The sequence below is a fragment of the Podarcis filfolensis genome (assembly GCF_964270895.1).
Source record: "Podarcis filfolensis genome assembly, chromosome: 18".
Classification (NCBI taxonomy): domain Eukaryota; kingdom Metazoa; phylum Chordata; class Lepidosauria; order Squamata; family Lacertidae; genus Podarcis; species Podarcis filfolensis.
In genome coordinates, this window is record NC_139622.1 from 1,315,849 (window position 1) to 1,338,051 (window position 22,203).

The following is a 22,203-nucleotide window of genomic DNA, read 5'->3' on the forward strand; positions in this document are numbered from 1 at the left end:
CCTTCCAACCCTACAATTCTATGCCATTTTCCCACAATGAGCTGTGCTCAAAACAGCTTATAGCAAACATCCAAAACACAGAAACACAGAGCATGAGAAGTACAAATATACAAAATGCAGAGCATGTCGGAAGGTTAAGAAATGACAAACATAGCATAGCATTCTCCTTTGAAGCAAATTGTGCCTTGTAGATTTGTTTCAGATTGATAGCCTGTATTTTAAGAAAGGGAATGTAAATATTTAAGTTTAAAGATACATTAGCAGGAGATGCCTGAGCTGCTCTTGTTCACCTGGGCGCCCTGAGAGGCAGGAGCAGGAGGGGAGTGGGTCACTCTAGGGAAAGAAGGAAGCCCCACATGCTCTTCCTCTCCTCTCCCCCTTGCAGCATTCCAGGGGCTGACGCAGAGCCCATGGCAGACCATGTCGACCACTAACAACATCGCCCAGGCACGGAAGCTGGTGGAGCAGCTGCGGATCGAGGCTGGGATCGAGAGGATAAAGGTGCGCCAGGAAAGAGGAGGGTCACCCCCCCCACAAGCACACCCCACAGGGCCCTCAAAGCTCTCCCGGGGGCAGGGGCACCCTGGGCTGTCCAGACTACCTACCCACCCCACTCCTAATGCAAGAGCAAAGAGCCCGCCCCCCGCAGCTTCTCTGGCAATGGGGGGCTGAGTGTATCTGCCCACCCCTCTTGTCCGGGGTCTCGGGGAGCCTCTCTTGGGGTCTGGCTCCCAGAAGAGACCTTGGGGCAGAAATAAAACTCTGGCTCCCAAACCCCATTGCTGCTCCTTCCAAGGTCTCGAAAGGAAGACGAGGAGGACAGGAAGAGGGGGGGGCGGGGGGCATGGAGGGACCCCTGCTAAGCATGGAGCTGAAACACAGCTCCCGCCTTGTCCTTCAGTGTTTCCATCCTTGTCTCATGGTTCTCCTGAGATTAGTCCAGATGCGGTTCCTGCCTTAAATAAATGGGGGGCATGGGTGTGGCCAGGATTTATGTTCCAGCGGCACAGGACACCCCATCCCCATCCTGTGCTCCATCTAGCAGATTCGGAACGAAATGTCTCAACAACAGTTGCTTCAAATTACTTCCTTTTTACCACAAGTGCTCAGAAAAAACTGTCAAAATATTTCCACAATATCGACTTTTAGTTAAGTATTTTTCTTTATTTCCTTGACTGGGCGGGCACGACCTGCCCCCCCCCCCCAGCTATGCCCATGATGGTGAGGTGCTTCGTATTTCGGTAATCTGAAGCAGCCTCCCCCCCCCACCCCATCGCCAGCCCCTTTCCTACTAGCCGGGGGGGGGGGGCTCTGCCTCCAAAGTCAGAGGCAGCAACGCTTTTCCGTGGCCGGCAGGCAGGCAGTCTCTCCCACCTGCGGACTTGCACAGGCTGAGAGGGGGGCCTGATCCTGCTGCTGCTCTCATTCCTCTCTCTCCTTCTTCCCCGCTCAGGTCTCCAAAGCCTCCTCGGAGCTCATGAATTACTGCGAGCAGCAGGCCAGGAACGACCCTCTGCTGGTGGGCGTCCCAGCCTCTGAGAACCCCTTCAAGGATAAGAAGCCCTGCACCATCCTATAGCCTGCTCCTGCCTGGCTTGTCTCTCGGCGGCATTGGACACCCGAGGCGTGCCAGGGGCAGAGAGGGGCTCCATCAGGGTGCAGACTGCACCAAGCCCAGGTCCGATTCTGACCCCCAGGGGGATCCCAATCCCGGGAACAAAGTTGGCCAGGTGGAGGAGCACAGGGGGTGCTTGGGGGAGGCAGGCATGCCCCTTTGGAAACCGCCCTGATGTCCGTCCGGTGGGCCGGGGTCAGCCTGGACGCCAAAGTTCCCCACTTTGGCCCTTGGCAGGTGAGACCAGAGGTGTGGCTCTGTGGGAGATGGGCTCTCTGCACGTGCGTCTGTGCACTGTGCCCCTTTGCAAATGACCCACCCAGGAGTCCTTGGTTCAAAAGCCTCACAGGAGCAGTGGGGAGAAGGCAGGAACCATGACCTGGCCCCCGCCATTCCCCAAGGTGGCTCCTGCCTTGGAAGTGCCACGGACCCCCTGCAGAATCCCTGACAGGGCTGGGGGGAGCCAGGGGGCGCATTCCTGTCCCCACGGAGGAGGAGAGTCTCCCTTCCTTGGGGAGCAGACCCCCTCCTGTGCACGCTCCTATCCTGAGCCCCTCGCCCTGCTAGGGCTGCGTCTCCCTGCGTGAGTCCCCTATAAACAGCTCCCTCGAAGGAGAGAGCGAAAGGCTCCTTCCTCGATGTGGGGGGAGCAGAAAGTGGGCATCTTCCTGCCCCCCACCTGGCAAGGGAGAAAGGAGGTTCTCTCCTTGGGGGAAGAGCGGAGGGGACTCTGCGGACGATAGCCCTGCAGGAAGAGGCCGAAAGTGGCCTGTCTCATGCGGATGGGGGGCAGGCCATGGGACCCCACAGCCCAGGCAACTGTTCCTGGAGTAAAGGAGGGAGGGGGCGAGAGAGATTGGAAAGGCCCCGTCCCCAAGCCCCTTGCCCCTCGCTCTGCCCTGGCATCCAGGCCCCAGAGGCATCCCTACAGCTGTGTCAGGCCAAAGGGGGGGGGGTCCATCCAAGCCAGCAGGTTTGCTCTCGGATGCCCCCAAGGGAAGGAGGCCTCATTTGGCAGTCAGTCCCTGCTGTCCTTGGAAAAGAAAAATGGAGGGGCCACAGTGGAAGGGAGGGGGCAGAAGGAGCTCTGCTTTGCTCCTTTCCCTCCTGGGGTTTTTGGAGGAGTGGGGTTGACACGCCCCCCCCCATGGCCGTGGCGTTGGTGTGTCCTCTGCAGAGAGTCTCCCGCGGAAGGAGGTTCGGCGGAAAGGGACACCCCCCCAAAGCCCCCCCAACCCTGTGGCGTCTGCGTTCTCCACCTTGTCACACATTGAGCCAGATTGGGGGGGGATCCAAAGGGGTGCCCCTGCTGCTCTGTCCCATTCCTCCCATCCCTTCCTCGCCAGGGGGGTGGCCTTGCTGTGACTCAAGCAGCCCCCCACCCCCAGATTTTTTCAGCCTTCCCTGGGCATTTCTTCCTCCTCCTGCTGGGCTGCTGACCCCTGAGAGTTGAACCCAGCCATTTCCCCTTTGCTTTCTACCCCAGCGCTCTCAAGCCCGGACCCTCTCTCGACCTTTTTTTGGGGGGGTGGTCCCCAGAGCAAGACATAGGCGCATGCACACCACAAAAGCAGCAAATGTGGCCCCTTTCTGCTGTCCTTTGGGCCTGGGGGAGTCTTGTTCTTTTCTCTGGCTCCACCCTCAAGCGTCCTTCCTCCTGGTGAGGTCCTGCAGGCCTCCCCCCCCCCAAAAATCACCTTCTCTCTGCTGCCTCTCTCTGCCCACCCCACAGCCAACCAGCATCACAAACCTGGAGCAAGGCCTAGGGCAGAGTGGGAGCTCCCCCACATACCCACATGGTTGGAGCAGGAGGGGTCCTGGGGGGCCAGACCCTGAGAGCAGGAAGGGGAGTGAGGGGGGTGTGGTTCACTTATAGGGTGAGGGGCAGGCTGTGCCACAGCTATGGTGGCTCAAGGGTGGGGGGGCACCCCTGCCACATCCAATGGCCCCATCCTGCCAGGGTCCCTAGGAGGAGCTGCTTCCCATGGAGGAGGCAGGGGGGTTGGGGCTCCCCGCTTCTGACCTCTGTGGGGAGGGGGAGCCCTCAGCGTTTGAGGGGAGGCAATGGGAGTCCAGAAGGACACCCCCCTTTAATAGTAAAAGAAATCTTCTTGTGGGTGGCTGTGACTCGTGGTTGCTTTTTCCTGGCTGCATCCCAGTGCAGACGGGCGCTGCTGCTTGTAGCTGTCTGCATCTCTTTGGCGAGGGGGGGCTTGCTCCTCCTCGGGGGTCCGCACAGTCCTAGGGGAGCACCGGCCCTCCCTTCCCAGCCCTTGCCCCAAACTGGGAGGGAGCAAGAGAGGGGAGCCCCCGGGAGCCCCCGAAAAAGCCATGGCAGGTGCACCAACCCTCCTCTCCCCTGGGGGGCACTTTAACCCCTTGCTTGCCAGCCGGAGAGTGTCTGCTCCCTGCCCCTCTCCACCTGCTTGCCCAGGGCCATTGCTGCACCAAAGAGGGGGTTCAGGCTGCTGGGATGGGGGGCAAGAGAGAGACGCCCCAGGGCCGCCTCCTCCTCGGCAACCCCCTCCCCACCCAGCTCTCCTGCCCCTCGCTTGCAAGCTCTTCCTTCTGCGCTGCTCCAGTTGAAGGAGGAGGGGGCACGGCTGTCCTGTCCCAGCACCCCACTCCGAAGCAGGGGGACCCCCCCCTAAAAACCCACATCTCTCCTCCGGAGATCCAGGCCTTACGTCCCCCTGACTCTCCAAAGGTGCCAATTTGCCCCCTTATCTCTTTTTGCCAAACTGATGAAATAAGTACTTTCCGAGGTTCTCTTTTTAATTTAACAAGCTTAAAATGCATTTATTTCAGAGGTTTTTTTTTTTTTTAGAAGAAAAAAGAATGCCTGCCACACAGGTGTTTTGTGCTTTTGAATTCTTTCTCCAATTCCTTGTTCTTATTTGCCAAATCCTGATATTGTTGCCAAAAGCAAATCGAGATTTGTAAAGATTGTATTTTTAGGGAAGTGAAAACCCGTGTCCGTAACGTAGGCTTGATCATCTCTCTCCTCCTTGGTTTCCTTTCTCTTTTTGCCAAGCCCTTCATCGTTCTTTTCTTCCCGTGTGCCATAGACCAGTTTCTTTCCTCGCACTGTGTTTAATATTTTGTGGAATTGCTCAGTGTTTAAAACAATAAGGATATTGATCACACAATGAATTAAAAACTCACTTTTGCTGGAGCATCTTGTCTCTGCCCTTATTCCAACGGGGGGGGGGGGCTCTGAAAACTTCTATTTAGGGAATTGCACAGTTTGGGGGCCTGTCCACACCTCCCCTCTCCCCATCCTCTGTGCATCCTCCAATTCCCCTGGGGAAATTCGTGCTGAATCCAGAGTTGGGAGAATAAACTCAAGAAGACATCTGCTCCTCTTTAAAAAGGCTCCATCCTGCTTTCCTTTTTTTAATGATTTTTATTAATTTTCCAGTAAAAACAAATTTATAACATCATTAAACATCAAAAACTCATCACGTGTCTTTTTTTTCTTTTAGACTTCCATCAACATGTCTGATGATTTTCCCTAATTACCACAAATCTTCACATTTCTTAATTTATATTGCACTATATATATCTTATCTTACCATGTTGTTGAAACAATATTTCTACCAAATCTTCTTACAGAGCTTTTTGAAAACTTATAAACGTTATATTATTATCACAAATATTTTTAATATATTCTGTAAATTTACTCCAGTCCTCAGTGAATCTTTGGTCTCATCGGTTGCGAATCCTCCCTGTTAATCTGTCCAGTTCCGCATAATCCATTAATTTGTTTCCATTTCTGGGCTAGAAGAGTTCTGGCTGCTGTTACTGCATACAGAAATACTTTCTGATCGTTCCTTTTTATTTCACCACCTAATATTCCTAATAGAAATGCTTCTGGTTTTTTAACAAATGTATATTTCAGTATTTTCTTTATCTCATTATATATCATTTCCCAGAAGCACTTCATTTTTTTACATTCCCACCACTTATGATAAAATGTCCCTTCTTTCTCCTTACATTTCCAACATTTATTACTCACCTTATACATCTTACTTAATTTAACTGGTGTCATATACCATCGATATATCATTTTCATAACATTTTCTTTAATTGTGGTACATGCCGTAAATCTCATCCCTTTCTTCCACAATTTTATCCAATCATCAAATTGAATGTTATATCCAAAGTCTTTGGCCCATTGAATCATAACTGATTTAACCTCTTCATCCTTCAAATGCCATTCTAATAATAATTTATACATCATAGATAAATTTTTAACTTCATTATTCAATACTTCTCATTGAAACCTAGATTCTTTTTCAAAATAGCCTCTTTCTGCAACCTCTTTTCTAAATATTTCATTAATCTGAAAGTAATGCAGCCAATCGTTTGCATATTCTTTCACTTCTTCATATGGTTTCATTTTCCACTTACTTCCCTCTTTCTCAATTAAACTTCCATATGTTATCCACCTCCCAGTCATATTGATCTTTTTAACACTCATCACCTCTAATGGTGATAACCAGTGTGGTATTTTTTGTTCAAGTAGGTTTTTGTACCTACCCCATACCTCAATCAGAGATCCTCTAATAATATGATTTTCGAAACCTTTATGCACTCGGTTTTTTTCATACCATAAATATGCATGCCAACCGAATCTATTATCATATCCTTCCAGATCTAACAAATCTGTATTTTCTAATTTCATCCATTCTTTCAACCAACATATGCACAATGCTTCATAGTATAATCTCATATCTGGCAGGGCGCAGCCTCCCCTCTCTTTTAAATCTGTTAACAACTTAAATTTTATTCTCGGCTTTTTGCCCTGCCAGATATATCTTGAAATCACTTTTTGCTACTTTTTAAATATTGCAACTCCTTTAATTACTGGAATTGCTTGGAACAAAAACAGCATTTTCGGTAACACACTCATCTTTATCGTTGCAATTCTTCCCCAAAATGATAATTTCATTCTACCCCACACCTCTAAGTCTCGTTTAACTTTGTTCCATACTGGTTCATAATTATTTTGAAACAAGTCAATATTTCTGGGAGTCAAAGCAATCCCTAAATATGTCACTTTCTTTACCACCTCAATCTCAGTCCGTTGCTGTATTCTTTCACTAGTTTCTTGGTCTATGTTTCTCACAATTATTTTGGTTTTTTTCTTATTCAATTTAAAACCTGCCACCTGTCCAAATTCTTCTATTTCTTTTAATACCTCTTTAATACTCTTTATGGGATCTTCTATCATTATAACCAGGTCATCGGCAAATGCCTTTACTTTATATTGATTACGGCCAACTGACACACCTTTTATCCGTTCATTGTTTCTTATTGAGCTTAGTAAGACTTCCAGGACTGATATGAATAACAACGGTGATAAAGGACACCCTTGTCTTGTACCCTTAGTTATTGCAATATTTTCCGTTATTACATTATTAACAATTAATTTTGCTCTTTGTTCGGAATATATTGCCTTTATACCATTTAGAAAAGACTGGCCCATATCCATCATTTCTAGATTTTTTAACATAAATTCCCAGGAGATATTATCAAAGGCTTTCTCCGCATCCACAAAAATTAACATTGCTTGTTTATCCTTCCTGTTAGACAGGTATTCCATTATTTCTTATGTTGGCTTTCATCTGTCTAACAGGAAGGAAACCTGCTTGATCCTTCTGTATCATTTCCTTTAAAATCCTTTTCATCCTATTCGCTAAAATGTTTGCAAACATTTTGTAATCATTATTTAATAGTGAGATCGGCCTGTAATTCTTAACTTGTGTCAAGTCTGAGTCCTGTTTGGGAATGAAAGTTATATGAGCTTCTTTCCAAGTCTCTGGTATTTCTTCCTTTTTTAAGATGTTATTCATCACTTCTTTATTTATTTCATTCATTTCTTTATAATATCTTGCACTAAATCCATCCGGTCCCGGTGTCTTCCCACTTTTCAGTTCTCTTATTGCGTTTTTAATTTCATCCATTTCAATTGGCTCGTTCAATTTTCCCTTTTTCTCTCATTTTATTTTTAATTGCATTTTTAATTTTTAATTGCTTTCCTGCTTTCCATTGGCTCCTTGCTGCATTTCCACACCCCCACCCTGCGGGTGTTTCTGATGTGCAGCACAATCTAGCAAAGGGTCCAAAACCGGGAAGGGGGAGCGGAAACTCCGGGTGAGGACCACCCTGAACCTTGGCCACTAGAGGAACAAACTGGTTGTGTAAAATGGGGGTTTTGTGGAGAGCGTTGGGGAGGGCTTGTTTTCCAGGGTGGGGAGTCCTGGCTGTGCTTTAGGCCAACCCTCGAGGGAACCACTTGAGGGGGTCAGAGGGGCCCCGGTTTGCAACCTGAAGAGAGCACCCACCTCCTCCTCCTCCTCCTCTGTGAATTTGCCCAAACCGCACCCTAAAGCCCTCCTTGGGGGTCTTTGCCTGGCTGAAGATGCGCCCCTGAACTCTGTTTGTGCCTCTTTGCGCCCCTGGGAGAAGGACAGAGAAGAACACGGGGGGAGGAGACACCCGACTGCACAAAGTTATCATCTCACATGAGCCGCTCCGTCCCCCTTTGCCCAGACTGGAAGACGGCCCCCGGATTGAAAAAGCCCTCCCCCTTTTAGGGTCTGCAGGAAGTTGCTGCGGAAGGAGGAGGCCCCTCTTTTCCACCCCAAGAAATCCACTTCTTGCCACCACCAACTCTGTCACCGCAGTGGGTTGGGCTGGATGACCCCTTGGGTCCCTCCCAAATCCCTATGGGTCTAAGATCCTTGGGCGAGGGTCCTGCAATTCTGCTGCCCGCTCTCCCAGGGTCAGCTGAGGCCCTGCTGGCAGGCTCCCCTTACCCCTTGCAACGCCAGCCCTGCGCGGCTGCCGCTGGCTCTGGCCCGCTCTTCTCCCCCCGGCTGGCTGTGGTGCCAGGCAGACAGCGGAGGCAAGTTAATTATAGCTCCAGAAGAGCCAGAAATAGCTCCGGCGGGAACCCGGCAGGGCTATTTATAGGAGCCTCTCTGAACTGGGTTTCTCCAGCAGCTCCTGGAGTTAGACCACACCTCTAAATCTCTTTTAATTTTATTCCATATTTTCTCATAGTTATCCTTATACAGATTCAAATTTTTCCCAGACAGGTTCACCCCCAAATATTTAACTTTTTTCACAAAATCTAGGCCCATTTTTTTCTTGTAATATTTTCCTTTTTTCATTATCCAGATTTTTCTCTATTACTTTGGTCTTGCTCTTGTTTAATTTAAATCCTGCTACCTGACCAAACTCATGTATTAGCTCCAGTGCTTTAACTGCACTGGAGTCTGGATCTTGTAATGTCAGAACCAAATCATCAGCAAAGGCTTTTAATTTGTATTGTTTTGAACCTACTGTAATACCTTTAACTTGCTAAGTATGGTTAGAAAATATGAACAATACCTCCAGAACCGAGATAAACAGCAGAGGGGACAATGGACACCCTTGCCTGGTTCCCTTCTCAATTCTAATTTCCTCTGAAACCACATTATTTACAATAATTTTAGCTTTTTGTTCTTGATGGATCGCTTTAATACCATTTATAAAATCATGACCTCTCCCCATACTCTCTAAGTTATGTAACATAAAACTCCAAGAAACATTGTCAAAGGCTTTCTCAGCATCGATAATCATTAACATTGCTTTACAACTCTTTCTTGCTTCTAACTTTTCAAAATATCCACAACATTTCTAATATTGTCTTTCATATGTCTTCCAGGCAGAAATCCTGCCTGGTCTTTATGAATATACTCAGATAAAACCTTTTTTAGCCTATTAGCCAGTATATTTGCAAAAATTTTATAATCCACATTAAGTAGGGAGATTGGTCTGTAGACTCTTTGGAGCCTTTCTCAAATAACAAACATTTGCACACTTCATTCTCATTTTTGTCTTGTTTAAGATTGATAAGGCCCAACATGGCTTTCTTAGATTTAAAATTTTGAAGCAAGCTTGCATTTTTATTTTAGATGGCACATTTAAGGTAAGCAGCTGCTGGATATTACCTAAGGCCAATTTAAACGCAGGAAAAACGTTTCTTAAACCCAAATTGAAGGGGACTGTCAAGAGTCCAGGTGGGAAGTAAGCACCCACCGGGCTTCGTTCCCATCAGGAGTCTGCGGGTTCATTTCGTTTGAATGAGGTGCACCCATTTTAAGAATTTTAATAGTGCTAGCTTTTACTTTTATACTGCAGTATCCCCACTTTTCAGGAAACACAATAAATAACCCACAGTAGACTCAATTTGGACAACTCCGAGAATTAGTATTGTGACACACCGCCGTTCGTCTGGCCTGACTTACTAGGCTGGTACAGCTGTTGGCCTTTCCTGGCTACCAAGCTAATAGTGCGGTCAGCGATCTCAGCCCCCCCCCCTTTGGTCATTACTCAGCCAGGGAGCCCACAGCAACCTCCTGCCTCTTACAATCTAACCTGAGAGTTCCCTACTGGACGCTTGCGTAGCGCAGTGCCAGATTGGGACTCAGAAATGACAAAGAAGGAAAGGAATCAGGTGCCCTTGCTTTCTCTGCTCACAGGTCATCTCTAACAAAGATCGCCATGGCAGAGGTGCGGCTGCACCTGGGAGTTATAGTTTCAGTACAGAAAAAAAAGCACTACCTTTTCTGGGCAAAACTCCAAAGGAATAGGTTGGCATATAGAATTAAGTGAAAGAAGTGACTGTAGAAGGGAAATGAAAGAAGTAGGGCTGGTGTTGAGATTGAGGGGACAGAAAGGAGGAGAAGGCAAATTTTCAAGGGTTAGATTAGGAAAAAAGTAGAAAGTTTAGATTAGATTTTTTCCCCAAAAAAAATTTATTAGCCCCTTCCCCTCACCTTGAATCTCCCTGTGGCCCCCAGTGCGAAAGAGTTTTGTGGCCGGATGAGCCAGCCCCTTTCCAGGCCTCTGGCCAGGGCCACCTTCAGGCCGTACTTCAGGCGGATGGGGTCCACCCCGTGGTAGCTGCTCAGGATGTAGCTCTTTATGGCCATGTTAGGGGAAAATCTTTTTCTTTTTCTTTTTTGCAAAAAAAATATTTGTTTTTACAACATCAGCAACAAACAAAAACATAAAACAAATAAAACATAACAAACATAAATCATAACCTTATTGAAAATAACAGTTATTTACTTTGTAAAATGACTTCCTTGTTTCCCCTTAGTTGAATTTCATTGCATATCTTTACGAATATACTCAGAAAAAACCTTTTTTAGCCTATTAGCCAGTATATTTGCAAAATTTTTATAATCCACATTAAGTAGGGAGATTGGTCTGTAGTTTTTTACGTTGGATCTATCCTGACCCTGTTTAGGAATCAGAGTAATGTAAGCTTGTTTCCAGGTTTCAGGTGCTCCCCCCCCCCCGTAAAATTGAATTAGATATTTCTACCAGAGGTTGTATAAGCCAATCTTTCAATGTCTTATAATATTTCGCTGATAGACCATCAGGTCCTGGTGTCTTGCCAAGTTGCATTGAATTTATTGCATGTTCCACTTCCTGACTTGTAATTACACCATTTAGTAGATTCTTTTTATCCTTCGGAATCCGTTGCAGTCCATTGTTCTTTATAAATTGCTCGATTTTCCCTAGATCTTCTTTTTCTTTTTTATACAGTTGCTTATAATATTTATGAAAGTTTAGATTTGAAGGGGAAAGGAAGAGTTAAAGAATTTTGGTTGCTGTGGTTTAGAGAACCCAACCCACTACCCGTGTTTCCTACTTATACTCACTTCCGCATGCGCTGTTCCTGGTGATCCTGTGATCTCTTGACTGGTTGTTTAAGGCCGGCCTGATCAAGCTTTGCTTCCTCTGGTTAACCCCACTGGACCTCCAGTTATTTCCAGACCCTGGGATCGATGGAGGACTGGTTATTCCTCCTGGAAACTGCCTGGTGCGCGCTGGATAACTAGTCCTTCCTCGCTTCTAGAATCCGGGTAACCAAAAGTCCCTTCAAGCGTGGTCGCCATCTGTTGTAATTTAAAATATGCCCTTTTCCCTTATGGGGTATCCAAGAGCCCATATAGAGTCCTTACATAGGTTCCCTATTGGTAGGAGAAAATAGCAGGCCAAGCAGAGAATATTGAGAAGCAAAGCAGCTAGTAAGCTTGATCTTTATTGATCTGTTGCAACAGGGTGCTCCCCTCACACGCAGGAAAGGACGAGGACCCAGAAAAATGGTGTGCATACCCTTATAAAGACTTTTGAAATTCCACCCTGTAGATGAAGACCACCCCTAGAAACATCATACGTACATCACAGAAAAAGGCAGTCTAAACAGAAATTTGAATTTCTCCTTGTTTATCTCTTGTCTGGCAGGTTACTTGATTGGATTGCCTGCGGAGCCTGGCCAGTCTGTTGTAGTGATAAATAGTGATAAATATTTAGTTCCTGGGCCATGTCACAGGCTCACACCCTATTCAACCCCCCCATAAGACAGACATGCTTAAGACAGGATTTGTGAAGGAAAAGACAATGGGGAGGCTTTTTAAATTTGACCTTGCAGAGAAAACATTTGGTCAGTTTAGGAATCAAAATGGTTCCAGGTTGGTCTTCCTGTGCTGATCTATGTATGTGCTTGGTTGTTACACTTATGAACATGGTACACTTATGAACAATCAACGACTTGGATGATGGACTCAAGGGCATCCTGATCAAATTTGCAGATGACACCAAACTGGGAGGGGTGGCTAACACCCCAGAGGACAGGATCACACTTCAAAACGACCTTGACAGATTAGAGAACTGGGCCAAAACAAACAAGATGAATTTTAACAGGGAGAAATGAAAAGTATTGCACTTGGGCAAAAAAAATGAGAGGCACAAATACAAGATGGGTGACACCTGGCTTGAGAGCAGTACATGTGAAAAGGATCTAGGAGTCTTGGTGGACCACAAACTTGACATGAGCCAACAGTGTGACGCGGCAGCTAAAAAAGCCAATGCAATTCTGGGCTGCATCAATAGGAGTATAGCATCTAGATCAAGGGAAGTAATAGTGCCACTGTATTCTGCTCTGGTCAGACCTCACCTGGAGTACTGTGTCCAGTTCTGGGCACCACAGTTCAAGAAGGACACTGACAAACTGGAACGTGTCCAGAGGAGGGCAACCAAAATGATCAAAGGCCTGGAGGTGATGCCTTATGAGGAACGGCTAAGGGAGCTGGGCATGTTTAGCCTGGAGAAGAGGAGGTTAAGGGGTGATATGATAGCCATGTTCAAATATATAAAAGGATGTCACATAGAGGAGGGAGAAAGGTTGTTTTCTGCTGCTCCAGAGAAGCGGACACGGAGCAATGGTTCCAAACTACAAGAAAGAAGATTCCACCTAAACATTAGGAAGAACTTCCTGACAGTAAGAGCTGTTCGACAGTGGAATTTGCTGCCAAGGAGTGTGGTGGAGTCTCCTTCTTTGGAGGTCTTTAAGCAGAGGCTTGACAACCATATGTCAGGAGTGCTCTGATGGTGTTTCCTGCTTGGCAGGGGGTTGGACTCTATGGCCCTTGTGGTCTCTTCCAACTCTATGATTCTATGATTCTATGAACATTACCATATATCTAAGACCATAAAATTCCTATCACAGTGGCGTAGGTATCTGGAGCTGGAGAAGTGACTGCCAGTGTTTCATGTGACAATAAATATTTAATTCTCCACCATGTGCATTTTTTGACTGAGCAGCGCCTAAAAGCCGTGCCCAGGGAGCCCCAAAACCCTCCCTTCTCTTCGCAAGCACTCTGCACATGCACAGGTACTGCAACGTCCTGTGTCCCTGAGCCAATTTCTTGCGGCAGAGGGAGAAACATGGGTGGAAAGCGAGGCTGCTGCTCTCTCCTCTCTCACTTAGCATCTCTGTGGTGAAAATAAGTTGTTGGCCTCTGTCTGTCTCGAGAGACAATGGAGGAGTTCCTGAGGGGTTGAGGTCAAGCCCTTGAACGCTTGCAGTGTCTGCTGTGGTTGCAGAGACTGATGTGGGAGAGACGTGTTTTGTTGCAGCCGGGGCAGAGGAAGGCGTCCGGTTTTGCTGCTGCAGAAGTGCCAGGGCGTTTCTTCTCTCTGCGCTCCTCCCAGTGGCCATTCCTCCTCTGGGCACATGACTGCCTGTCTCCAGGCACCATGGTCTTCAGCAAGGGATTCCCACATGGCCAGCCTTCATGCCACATTGGCAGACGTCTTTGTGAGGCTCTTTGGGGCTGTGAAGAACTTCCGGCCACAGGCTCAGGGCGACTTTCCAGGCTGTGTTTGAAGATGGGCCCTGGGACTGGGTGACGTCTGGCTTTCAACGTTGTGCTCTATCCCCAGATAAACATTGCAATATACTGTCTGATCACAGTGTCTGAAATAAGAATGGAGCTAGGTAGAGGCGAACAGGGCAATGTCCCGGCAGCTGCTACTACTTTAGGGGTCTGCAACAGACTTTTTTTTTACTTTACAATGGTCATTTTATAGTACAGAGCAACAGATCCATGAGAGAAGCAATGATCAGCTTCACAGTTTCCCCCACATCACGGTTTTTTACACAGCACACGTGATGCAATTTGCGATGTATGGCCACATCAATCAGCCTGGAAAGCTCAGTTGTTTTGAGCTGATAACCCCAACTGGGCCAACTGCGTATTCCTGCATGCAGGGGATTGGACTAGATGATCCTTGGAGTCCCTTCCAAGTCTGCAATTCTATGATTCAATGCCTATTATGAAACCGTTACCACCATGTGGACTTCAAACCAGCTATGGATGATGTTGCCCAGCCCTAATGGGCACCACAACGACAAAGAGAAAGGGAGACTGTGCAGTTTGTCTCAGAAGGAGGACCAGGGGCATGTGGGAGTCCCTGGCTCGCCTTCCCTCTCTGACCTCACCCCTCCTGGCAGAAGGCTCCCCTTCTCCAGCTTCCTGCTCCCGCCTGGGGGCGGCTGCAGAGATGCTTCTCTCGCCGCTCTTTCCCAGGGGTGAGCTCAGCTCCTGAGTCTCTGCCAGGCCAGCGTGACTGGAGGGCAGGCGACAAAAGAAGCCTCTCCCCTCCATCCGCCCCCCCTCCCGGCAGGCTCCGTGCCCCCCCCCCCATGCCTCACATGATGCCTCGGTCATTGGCCTTTACCGAAAAGCCCCGTGTCACGATTGGCTCAAGGCTCCCAGGGAAATAAAGCACCCCCTCCCTCCCTCATCTCTTTGCAGGGGTGCTGCTTCCTTCCTCCAGATTGCAACACCCGCCTCGTGGGCTCCTGTGTCTATTTTGAGCCAGTCGTGGGTGCTGCACTTCATTCCCCAAACAAGAGCTTCTCACATCGTAGAGCGGTGGGAGAGCGGTCACAAGGCCGCCCTGCACACGCCGGCAGTCTTTGTCCGGGACGCCCGGTCATCAAGAAGGTGCCGTCATGTTGCTGGCCTCATGTGACATGGGTGACTCTCCAGGGAAAGGTCAGGGAAACCCAGAGGTCTGCCTGATCCTTCGCAGCCGAGCGCCGAGAGCGGAGTTCCTCCTCCTGCAGGAAGACTCGGCTGGCAGCATTTGTGCCTGGCTTCATTTTGCAAAAGGGGTTTGCCGTCGTTCTTTGAGCATGGGGCAGGGAGCCAGCAAAAGCCAAAGGCACCTGAATGTTCTGAGATTCAGGACAAGCAAAAGAAAGTTCTTCTTCATGTATTAATAAAATTATTATGTATTTGCCACCCACCTGCCTGGATTGCTCCAGGCACTCTGGGCGGCTTCCAGTGAAATATGAAAACAATAAAACATCAAAAACTTCCTTGTGCTCTGCTCTGCCTGCATGGTCTGAGGCGGCGTGCTTCTGAATCCTGGTTGCTGGAGACTGCAGGTGGGGTGAATTGCACTTGCGCTTGGATCCTGCTTGTGGGATTCCTGCAAGAGGTACCTGGTTACTCACTGTGAGAAGAGGAGGCTGGACTGGACGGGCCCCCTTTTGTCCTGATCCAGCAGGCTTTTCACAGAATTATTGGGAAGGACCCTGAGGGTCATCTAGCCCAACCCCCTGCGACACAGGAGTATTTTGCGCAGCGTGGGGCTCGAACCCACGACCCTGCGTTCAAGTGCCTCTGCCTCTAATGGCTGAGCTACCCTAGGAATGTTCCTGAAGCACAGGGTTAGAGAGCCACCTCTCTGCTGCCACGTAATGGTGGTGGGGTTAGAAATCCCGGCGCCTGAACCTTGCTGGGCGCAGACAGAGGGAGACGTTGGGCTCTTGCCTGGAATATCCAGCCTCAAGAGCGCGACGATTTCCTGCACTCAGGCAGGAAATGTGGCCGACACAAAGGCGATTCTTTTAAGTTCCTTTCCACGCTGCAGAGGGTGATGCAAGGGACCCACTTCCCGTGTGCCAACCACACGTGGCTCGCACTTGGCACCCTCCTTGCAGAATCCCACCTGCAGCCGCCAGAAGCAGAGCTTCCTTCCCCGTTTTCTGGAGGTTGGACTCGGAGACCTCGTTCCTGCGGTTTCCTCCAAGGGCTGAACTGTGCTGACTCACCTGCAGCCTCCGCTGCTGCTCTCGCGGAGGCTACCTGACCTTCCAGCGGGCAGAGACTTAGGGGGAAAGGTCAGAGAATTGGGTGAGGAGGTCATCTCCTCAGTGGCCGTCACGGCCCCCGCCCCCCACGTTTGCTGAAATGAATCCCTCTGAGTCAGCAGCCTCGATGAACCTGGCATATGTATTTAAACCTATTCCACGGCTGTGTCGGAAAGCGAGTCAGGGCAGCCCGTCTCATAAGGACGGGGAAAGAGCCCGTCTGCTGGGTCAGACCAAGGCTGGCCCATTTAGCCCAGCTGGCCAGATGTCTCTGGAGGTTCCATAAGAACAGAAGAAGAACCTGCCCTGCTGCTCTGACAGGCATCTTTTGGGTTGGGCACCAGAAGGGGCTCCTTCTCTCCCTGTCTTTTTTTTTTAAGAAATATTTATTGAAGTTTTACAAAAACAAATAAACAAGAACACATAATAAAAGAAAAAAGAGAAATAAAAATACAACATATAAACACACAGAAAAAATAAGAAAAATTAAAAACAATTCCATTTTTCATAACTTAAAACTCATTTGCTTGTTTCTTTGACCTCCTCACACCTCCCCTTCTTGTATTCCCATTTAAATAATCAAATCAGCAAATCCTTACCCTCTTTCATTTATCTTATCTCTATAACTTAACATTTTATAACTCTGTATTTTCATCCATTATCAATTCATTTTTGCATATTCTTATTAACTTTGTTGCTAATACCACTTATTTCCAATCCAACATCATTTTAATTATGTTTTTACCTATTTATAACCCTTTTTCCATATTCTCTTAAAGCATTACAGCTGGAAACCACTTAATTTCTATCCAACATCATTCTAACATTCATTAATTTTACAATATTTCTGTAGATAGTCTTTAAATTTCTTCCAATCTTCTTCCACCGACTCTTCTCCCTGGTCTTGGATTCTGCCAGTCATTTCTGCCAATCCCATATAGTCCATCACCTTCATCTGCCATTCTTCCAAAGTGGGTAGATCTTGTGTCTTCCAATACTTTGCAATAAGTATTCTTGCTGCTGTTGTAGCGTACATAAAAAAAGTTCTGTCCTTCTTTGGCACCAATTGGCCGACAATGCCCAGAAGGAAGGCCTCTGGTTTCTTCAGGAAGGTGTATTTAAATACCTTTTTCATTTCATTATAGATCATTTCCCAGAAAGCCTTAATTCTTGGGCACGTCCACCAAAGGTGAAAGAATGTACCTTCAGTTTCTTTACATTTCCAACATTTATTATCAGGCAAATGATATATTTTTGCAAGCTTGACTGGTGTCATGTACCACCTGTATATCATTTTCATAATATTCTCTCTTAAGGCATTACATGCCGTAAATTTCATACCTGTGGTCCACAACTGTTCCCAGTCAGCAAGCATAATGTTGTGTCCGACATCTTGTGCCCATTTAATCATAGCAGATTTCACCGTTTCATCCTGAGTATTCCATTTCAACAGCAAGTTATACATCCTTGACAAAATCTTAGTTTTGGGTTCTAACAGTTCTGTTTCTAATTTTGATTTTTCCACCTGGAAGCCAATTTTCTTGTCCAAATTATATGCCTCCATTATCTGATAATAATGAAGCCAATCTCGCACTTTGTTTTTTAGTTTCCCTTCTTCTCTCCCTGTCGCCTTGCATCCCTCTCCCTGCTTCTTCCTCACCTGCGCAGTAGTTCTTGAGCAGGATGCAAAAAAGATTCCAGGGCTGGCAATGGCGGAGCTTCATGCTCCGGCACCGGCCGGGGGGGTGGAGAGCAGGCGGGGGCAGGGCTGGCACACATCCTGGGGGCGGGGCGGGCCACCTGCAGGGGCGGGTGCCCAGTGCAGGCGGGGGGGCAGCCGCGATGGCACCCTGCCGGGATCGCGCTGCCGGGGACAGTGTGCTCCCCCCACCCTCCTCTTCCTCCGCCAGAGAGGGCTGGAGAAGGTGGAGCAGAGTTTGCATGATATTTCTGCATGGTGGCCTTTTCTCTCTCCCGGCCACCCCACCACCCCTTCTTTCGAGAGACTAAATCTCTGCAGGCCGGTGGCCTGGGGGCAGCGTCCACTTCTGGCTATCAACCACTTGCAACCAAGTGAAGATGCTGACATCTCCACACCAGGGGGTCCTTGTATCTTGCCTGTCTTCACACACTAGCAACACATCCTGTGGAATTCTATCCATTATATTCTATCTGCACAACCTGAATGGATTTCAGGAACCAAAAAGACCTAATGAAAAATACAAATTTCAAGCCATCTGTCCCCAAAATGGCAACTAGGCATTTCATTTTGACGACTGTAACCCTGGTTTAAGGAGCCATTTGGCGCCTAGCTGATATATCTGGCTTTCTCACTGCTTGGGGGTGAGCAACAGAATTGCTGAGTTGGAGGGGACCATAAGGGTTGTCTAGCCAACCCCTGCAACGCGGGAATCTTTTGGCCCAAACCAGCAAACCCTGGAGGATTCTCCTTGGTGTGAGATCTGTGTCCAGGGATGACGTCAGCTGCTGCTGCAAGGAGATCAAGGGGGAAAGAAGGACTTGCACTTTGGCCTGCTTCTGGCCATGTCAAGCATGTTCTGCGGGGCTTGTGCATCAGCGCTGAGATCCTGGTAGCATGTCATAAATCTTCCTCCTTGGCGGAAGAGCCTCCCTCTGGCTGGGAAGCCAGGGTGGGGCAGGAGCTGAGCACTTACTGGAAAGCGGCTCTCCTTGGCCTCTTCCTGGGAACTCTTGCTTACTGGGGGAGAGTTCACAGCTGCCAGCTGCGATAAGTTGAGCTGCAGTAGCAGCTGAGTGCTTTCTGTAGAATTTGAATTTGCCCCGAATGAGGGAGAAGCACAGACTGGAGCAGTGCAGACTCCTCTGTGCACTGAGAAGAGCAATTCCAGGAGCAATTTCAGCACAAACTTCCCAATGCTGGCGGAAGAGCAGATTCTGACTCTGGGGAGACCCTCAGAGGTCCACCTCGAACGGGAGCACTTTTGTCTTTTTCATTCTCGTTCTCTTTTATCTTTCTTTTTCTTTTTGTCACTTGTTTTATAAATGAAGTTCTTCTTTTAAAAAAGTAAACAAACACACACATATACAGTATAAGCTTTTCACTGCCCACTTTCCCCAAGCCATTGCCCAGTTGCCACGGTGGTGTGTTCAGCTCATTTTCAAGGGATGCAAAACCACAATTATGGAGGCAGTGGATTTAAAAATAAATAAATTTGAAAATCCACCTCTGCCAACTGTGGGTAAGGGAACAGCCCTTTAGAGTCCTCCTGGTTTGCCAGTTGCCTAAAATAGAGCCTCTTTGGCCTCCTGCTCTACTCCCCCCAAGCTTCTTTCAGCATTGGGACCATTCCCTTTCCACACTCCTCCTTCTCCTCCTTTTTCTTCTCCAGCAGCAGTGGCTCAAAGCATTTCTCCACCAGCGAAACATCTGGTCTCCTGCCAAGCTTTCATGGGTGGTGCAGAGGGTTGGTGGCTTTCAAGGGGCTGCAGCAGCAGTGGGTGGGTGGGTGGCCCCGAACAGAGAGAGACACACAGGCAACCTCTTGGGGGCAGGATCCATAAAATGCTGCGGCACCTGAGAGGCAGGTTGGCAGGTTTCCTGCTCACAAAGGAGCTTTTGCAGGCAGTACCCCTCCCCCTGGGAAATGTTGTGCCATGTGGCGCAGGATGGAGCACTGTCCATACAGGACAGTTGCTGCTTTCCTGAGAAGAAATTCTGGAGGAGTCCATCATTCCTGTTTCTTGGTTTTTCGACAGCATCTTCCTGGCCAACACCTATTTTAAACTGGCCAGCTTATTGGGGCAGAACCCAGAGTGGTCCATCCTCTGCTTATCTCCCCTCACTGCGATTAAGTGAAGCTACAGGGAGCTATGCAGGGGGCCTTCTCAGCTGTGGCGCCCACCCTGTAGAACCCCCTCCTGTCAGAGGGTGATAGGACTTAAAGAACTATCTGACCTTTATATGCACATTTCCCATAGGTCCCCTCCTGCTTTCCCACTGCCCCCCAAAGGGAAGTTGGAGAGACAGCTGCCAATTCTCTGCAAGGGACAGTCCCGGCCCAAAAGGGGGGCAGGCGTTCATGTGAGCTGGGCTCTGCCCTGAACACCCAACTCCTTGCCCTTCTTTAGCTGGGTCTGGAGAACCATAAAAACCTGCCACAAGTCGGAGGGGGGTCTTATTTCCACCGCCTTGGTTCCACGTTCACCTTTTCTGAATCCGAGCGTGCCAGGCCTGTGCTTAGGTGGCCTTTCCAATTTATTGGGGAACCTTTTCCAGCCCTCAAAGCAGAATAAATGGTGCAGCTTGCGAAGAGGCCAACAGCTCCGCCCTCCTGCGCTGCTGCACAGGCCTCCTCCGCAGGGCTGGTTTTTGCTTCTTTCCCGGGCAAACACACCAGCCTGCTCCTTTCCACAGGCACCCAGAGAGGGAAGGATGAGGGCCGCTTCACGTAATGCTGCGGCCTTTTCACTTAATTGCCCTTTCAACCTTAATTCCTGTTTAACCTTTATAAGAAAAAAACCCCTGCTCCTTTTCCTTTACGGGGTATCCAAAGCCTGTATATAGTGGGTTCCCTTTCGGTAGGAGAAAATAACAGAGGCCAACCAGAGTATATTGAGAAGCAAAGCGGCTAGTAAGCCTGATCTTTATTGCAATAGAAAAGTACTGTTGCAACAGGATCCCCACTCCCCACACACAGGAGCGAGGAGAGAACTCAGAACAATGGTGTGCATACCCTTATATAGACATTTGAAATTGTCTACCCTGTAGCCCAAGACCACCCCCTGAAACTTTATACATACATCACAGAAGGAGGCGCTCTACAGTAGAAATCCCGTTTGCCAGGATACCTGATAATGGTCACTGATTGCTTTATCTGGGCAGCCTGGCCATTTTTTTGCGATGATTTGTGATGGTTTCTGAATTCAGGTCACAGGCTCACCCTATTCATATACAAATATGCGCTTAAGACAGGATTTGTAAGCAAAAGACAATGCAAATACTTTCCCATTTCTTTTCTCCTTCAGAAAAATATTTGGTGAATTTGGGAGAGTAGAAATGGCTTCAGGGATTGCTCTCCTGTACTATTTCAGACACGTGGTTTATATACTTATGTACGTGTTTGCCTTGTACATTTATAACATTTAATTTACATTTGAGACCTTAGAATTCTTATAAGAACCTTAATTGCCCCTGGGTGTAAGACTCCTGCATTGTGGGCGGTTGGACTAGATGACCTTGCTGGGTCCCTTCCAATTCTAGAATTCTGTGATTCTGTGAGCTTTTTTTGCTAGCATCCATCTGTCTCAAGAGACAATAGAATGTGCCTCTGGGGGTGAAACCAACTGCTGGAGTATCCCACTGTGGCTGCAAAGACCGGTAACTTGTAACTGCTGCCTCCCACCTTGTTTTTGTGGCAACCAAGTGACCTCCCCTTGGCGCAGGCCTGGGTCGTGTGTCTGGGGGTCCTGGGTGGCCCAGACAATGAGACACCCCCCCTTGGCCTCACTGATGGGGTAAAAAAGGAAAGCAGAGCAAGACGTTGGGCATCCGCTGGGCTGCAGGATTTGCCGGAAGGAGGCGGTGTAAGGTCCCATCCAGCCGCCTTAGGGACTTTGCTCCAGATTTATGCAGGGTTTACTCCTGATCCTTTCCCCCTCCCAAAGATGTCCACAAGGCAGCGGGTGAAGATGCTTCCTCAGGCTTTTCTCCCAGAGCCTGTCTCATGGATGGGTATAGCAGCAAGGACCAGATACAGAATTAAGGGGCATGAAATTCCTGAGTTCTTTCGTGGACCTTGCCACTGCTGCAACCCCCGGCTCGTGTGCATGTTTTGAAATCCCCAACCCTACCTTTCATCTCACACACCCCTGTGAACCCAGGCAGCTTTCTGGAGCCACCTCTGCAGACACAAACTAGGACAGGTTACCTGCCGCCCCCCACAAAGGTTGCTCCCTTGCCCTGTGATGGAAGCTAGTGCGGCAGCTCACCTGTGACACTTGAGCTCCGCCATGCCTGGAGCAAAGTTTGAAGGCCCGGCTGTTTCACTGGTAGCTCAGGTTCAGAAATCCCACTCCGAGGGGCCACTTCTGGGGT

At 48.4% G+C, this 22,203-nt stretch overlaps 2 protein-coding genes across 5 annotated transcripts in view; both read left to right on the forward strand.

Moving 5' to 3' along the window:
- DIRAS1 (DIRAS family GTPase 1) overlaps positions 1-22,203 on the forward strand; it is a 140,512-nt gene that overhangs the window by 93,914 nt on the left and 24,395 nt on the right. The gene's annotated exons all lie outside the window — the stretch shown is intronic.
- Positions 1-22,203, forward strand: part of GNG7 (G protein subunit gamma 7) — a 126,844-nt gene that overhangs the window by 93,914 nt on the left and 10,727 nt on the right. For 2 of the 4 annotated variants that reach the window (XR_014543371.1, XR_014543372.1), the window contains exons 4-5: positions 386-501; positions 1,454-2,588. Coding sequence is in view for 2 of the 4 variants with exons in the window: in XM_083595016.1 (XP_083451142.1) it covers positions 421-501; positions 1,454-1,579 (207 nt within the window). In the remaining 2 variants the exon portion in view is untranslated. Of the gene's footprint in view, positions 1-385; positions 502-1,453; positions 4,791-22,203 lie in introns of those variants that run through there. The other 2 variants (XM_083595016.1, XM_083595015.1) reach the window with 1 other exon arrangement.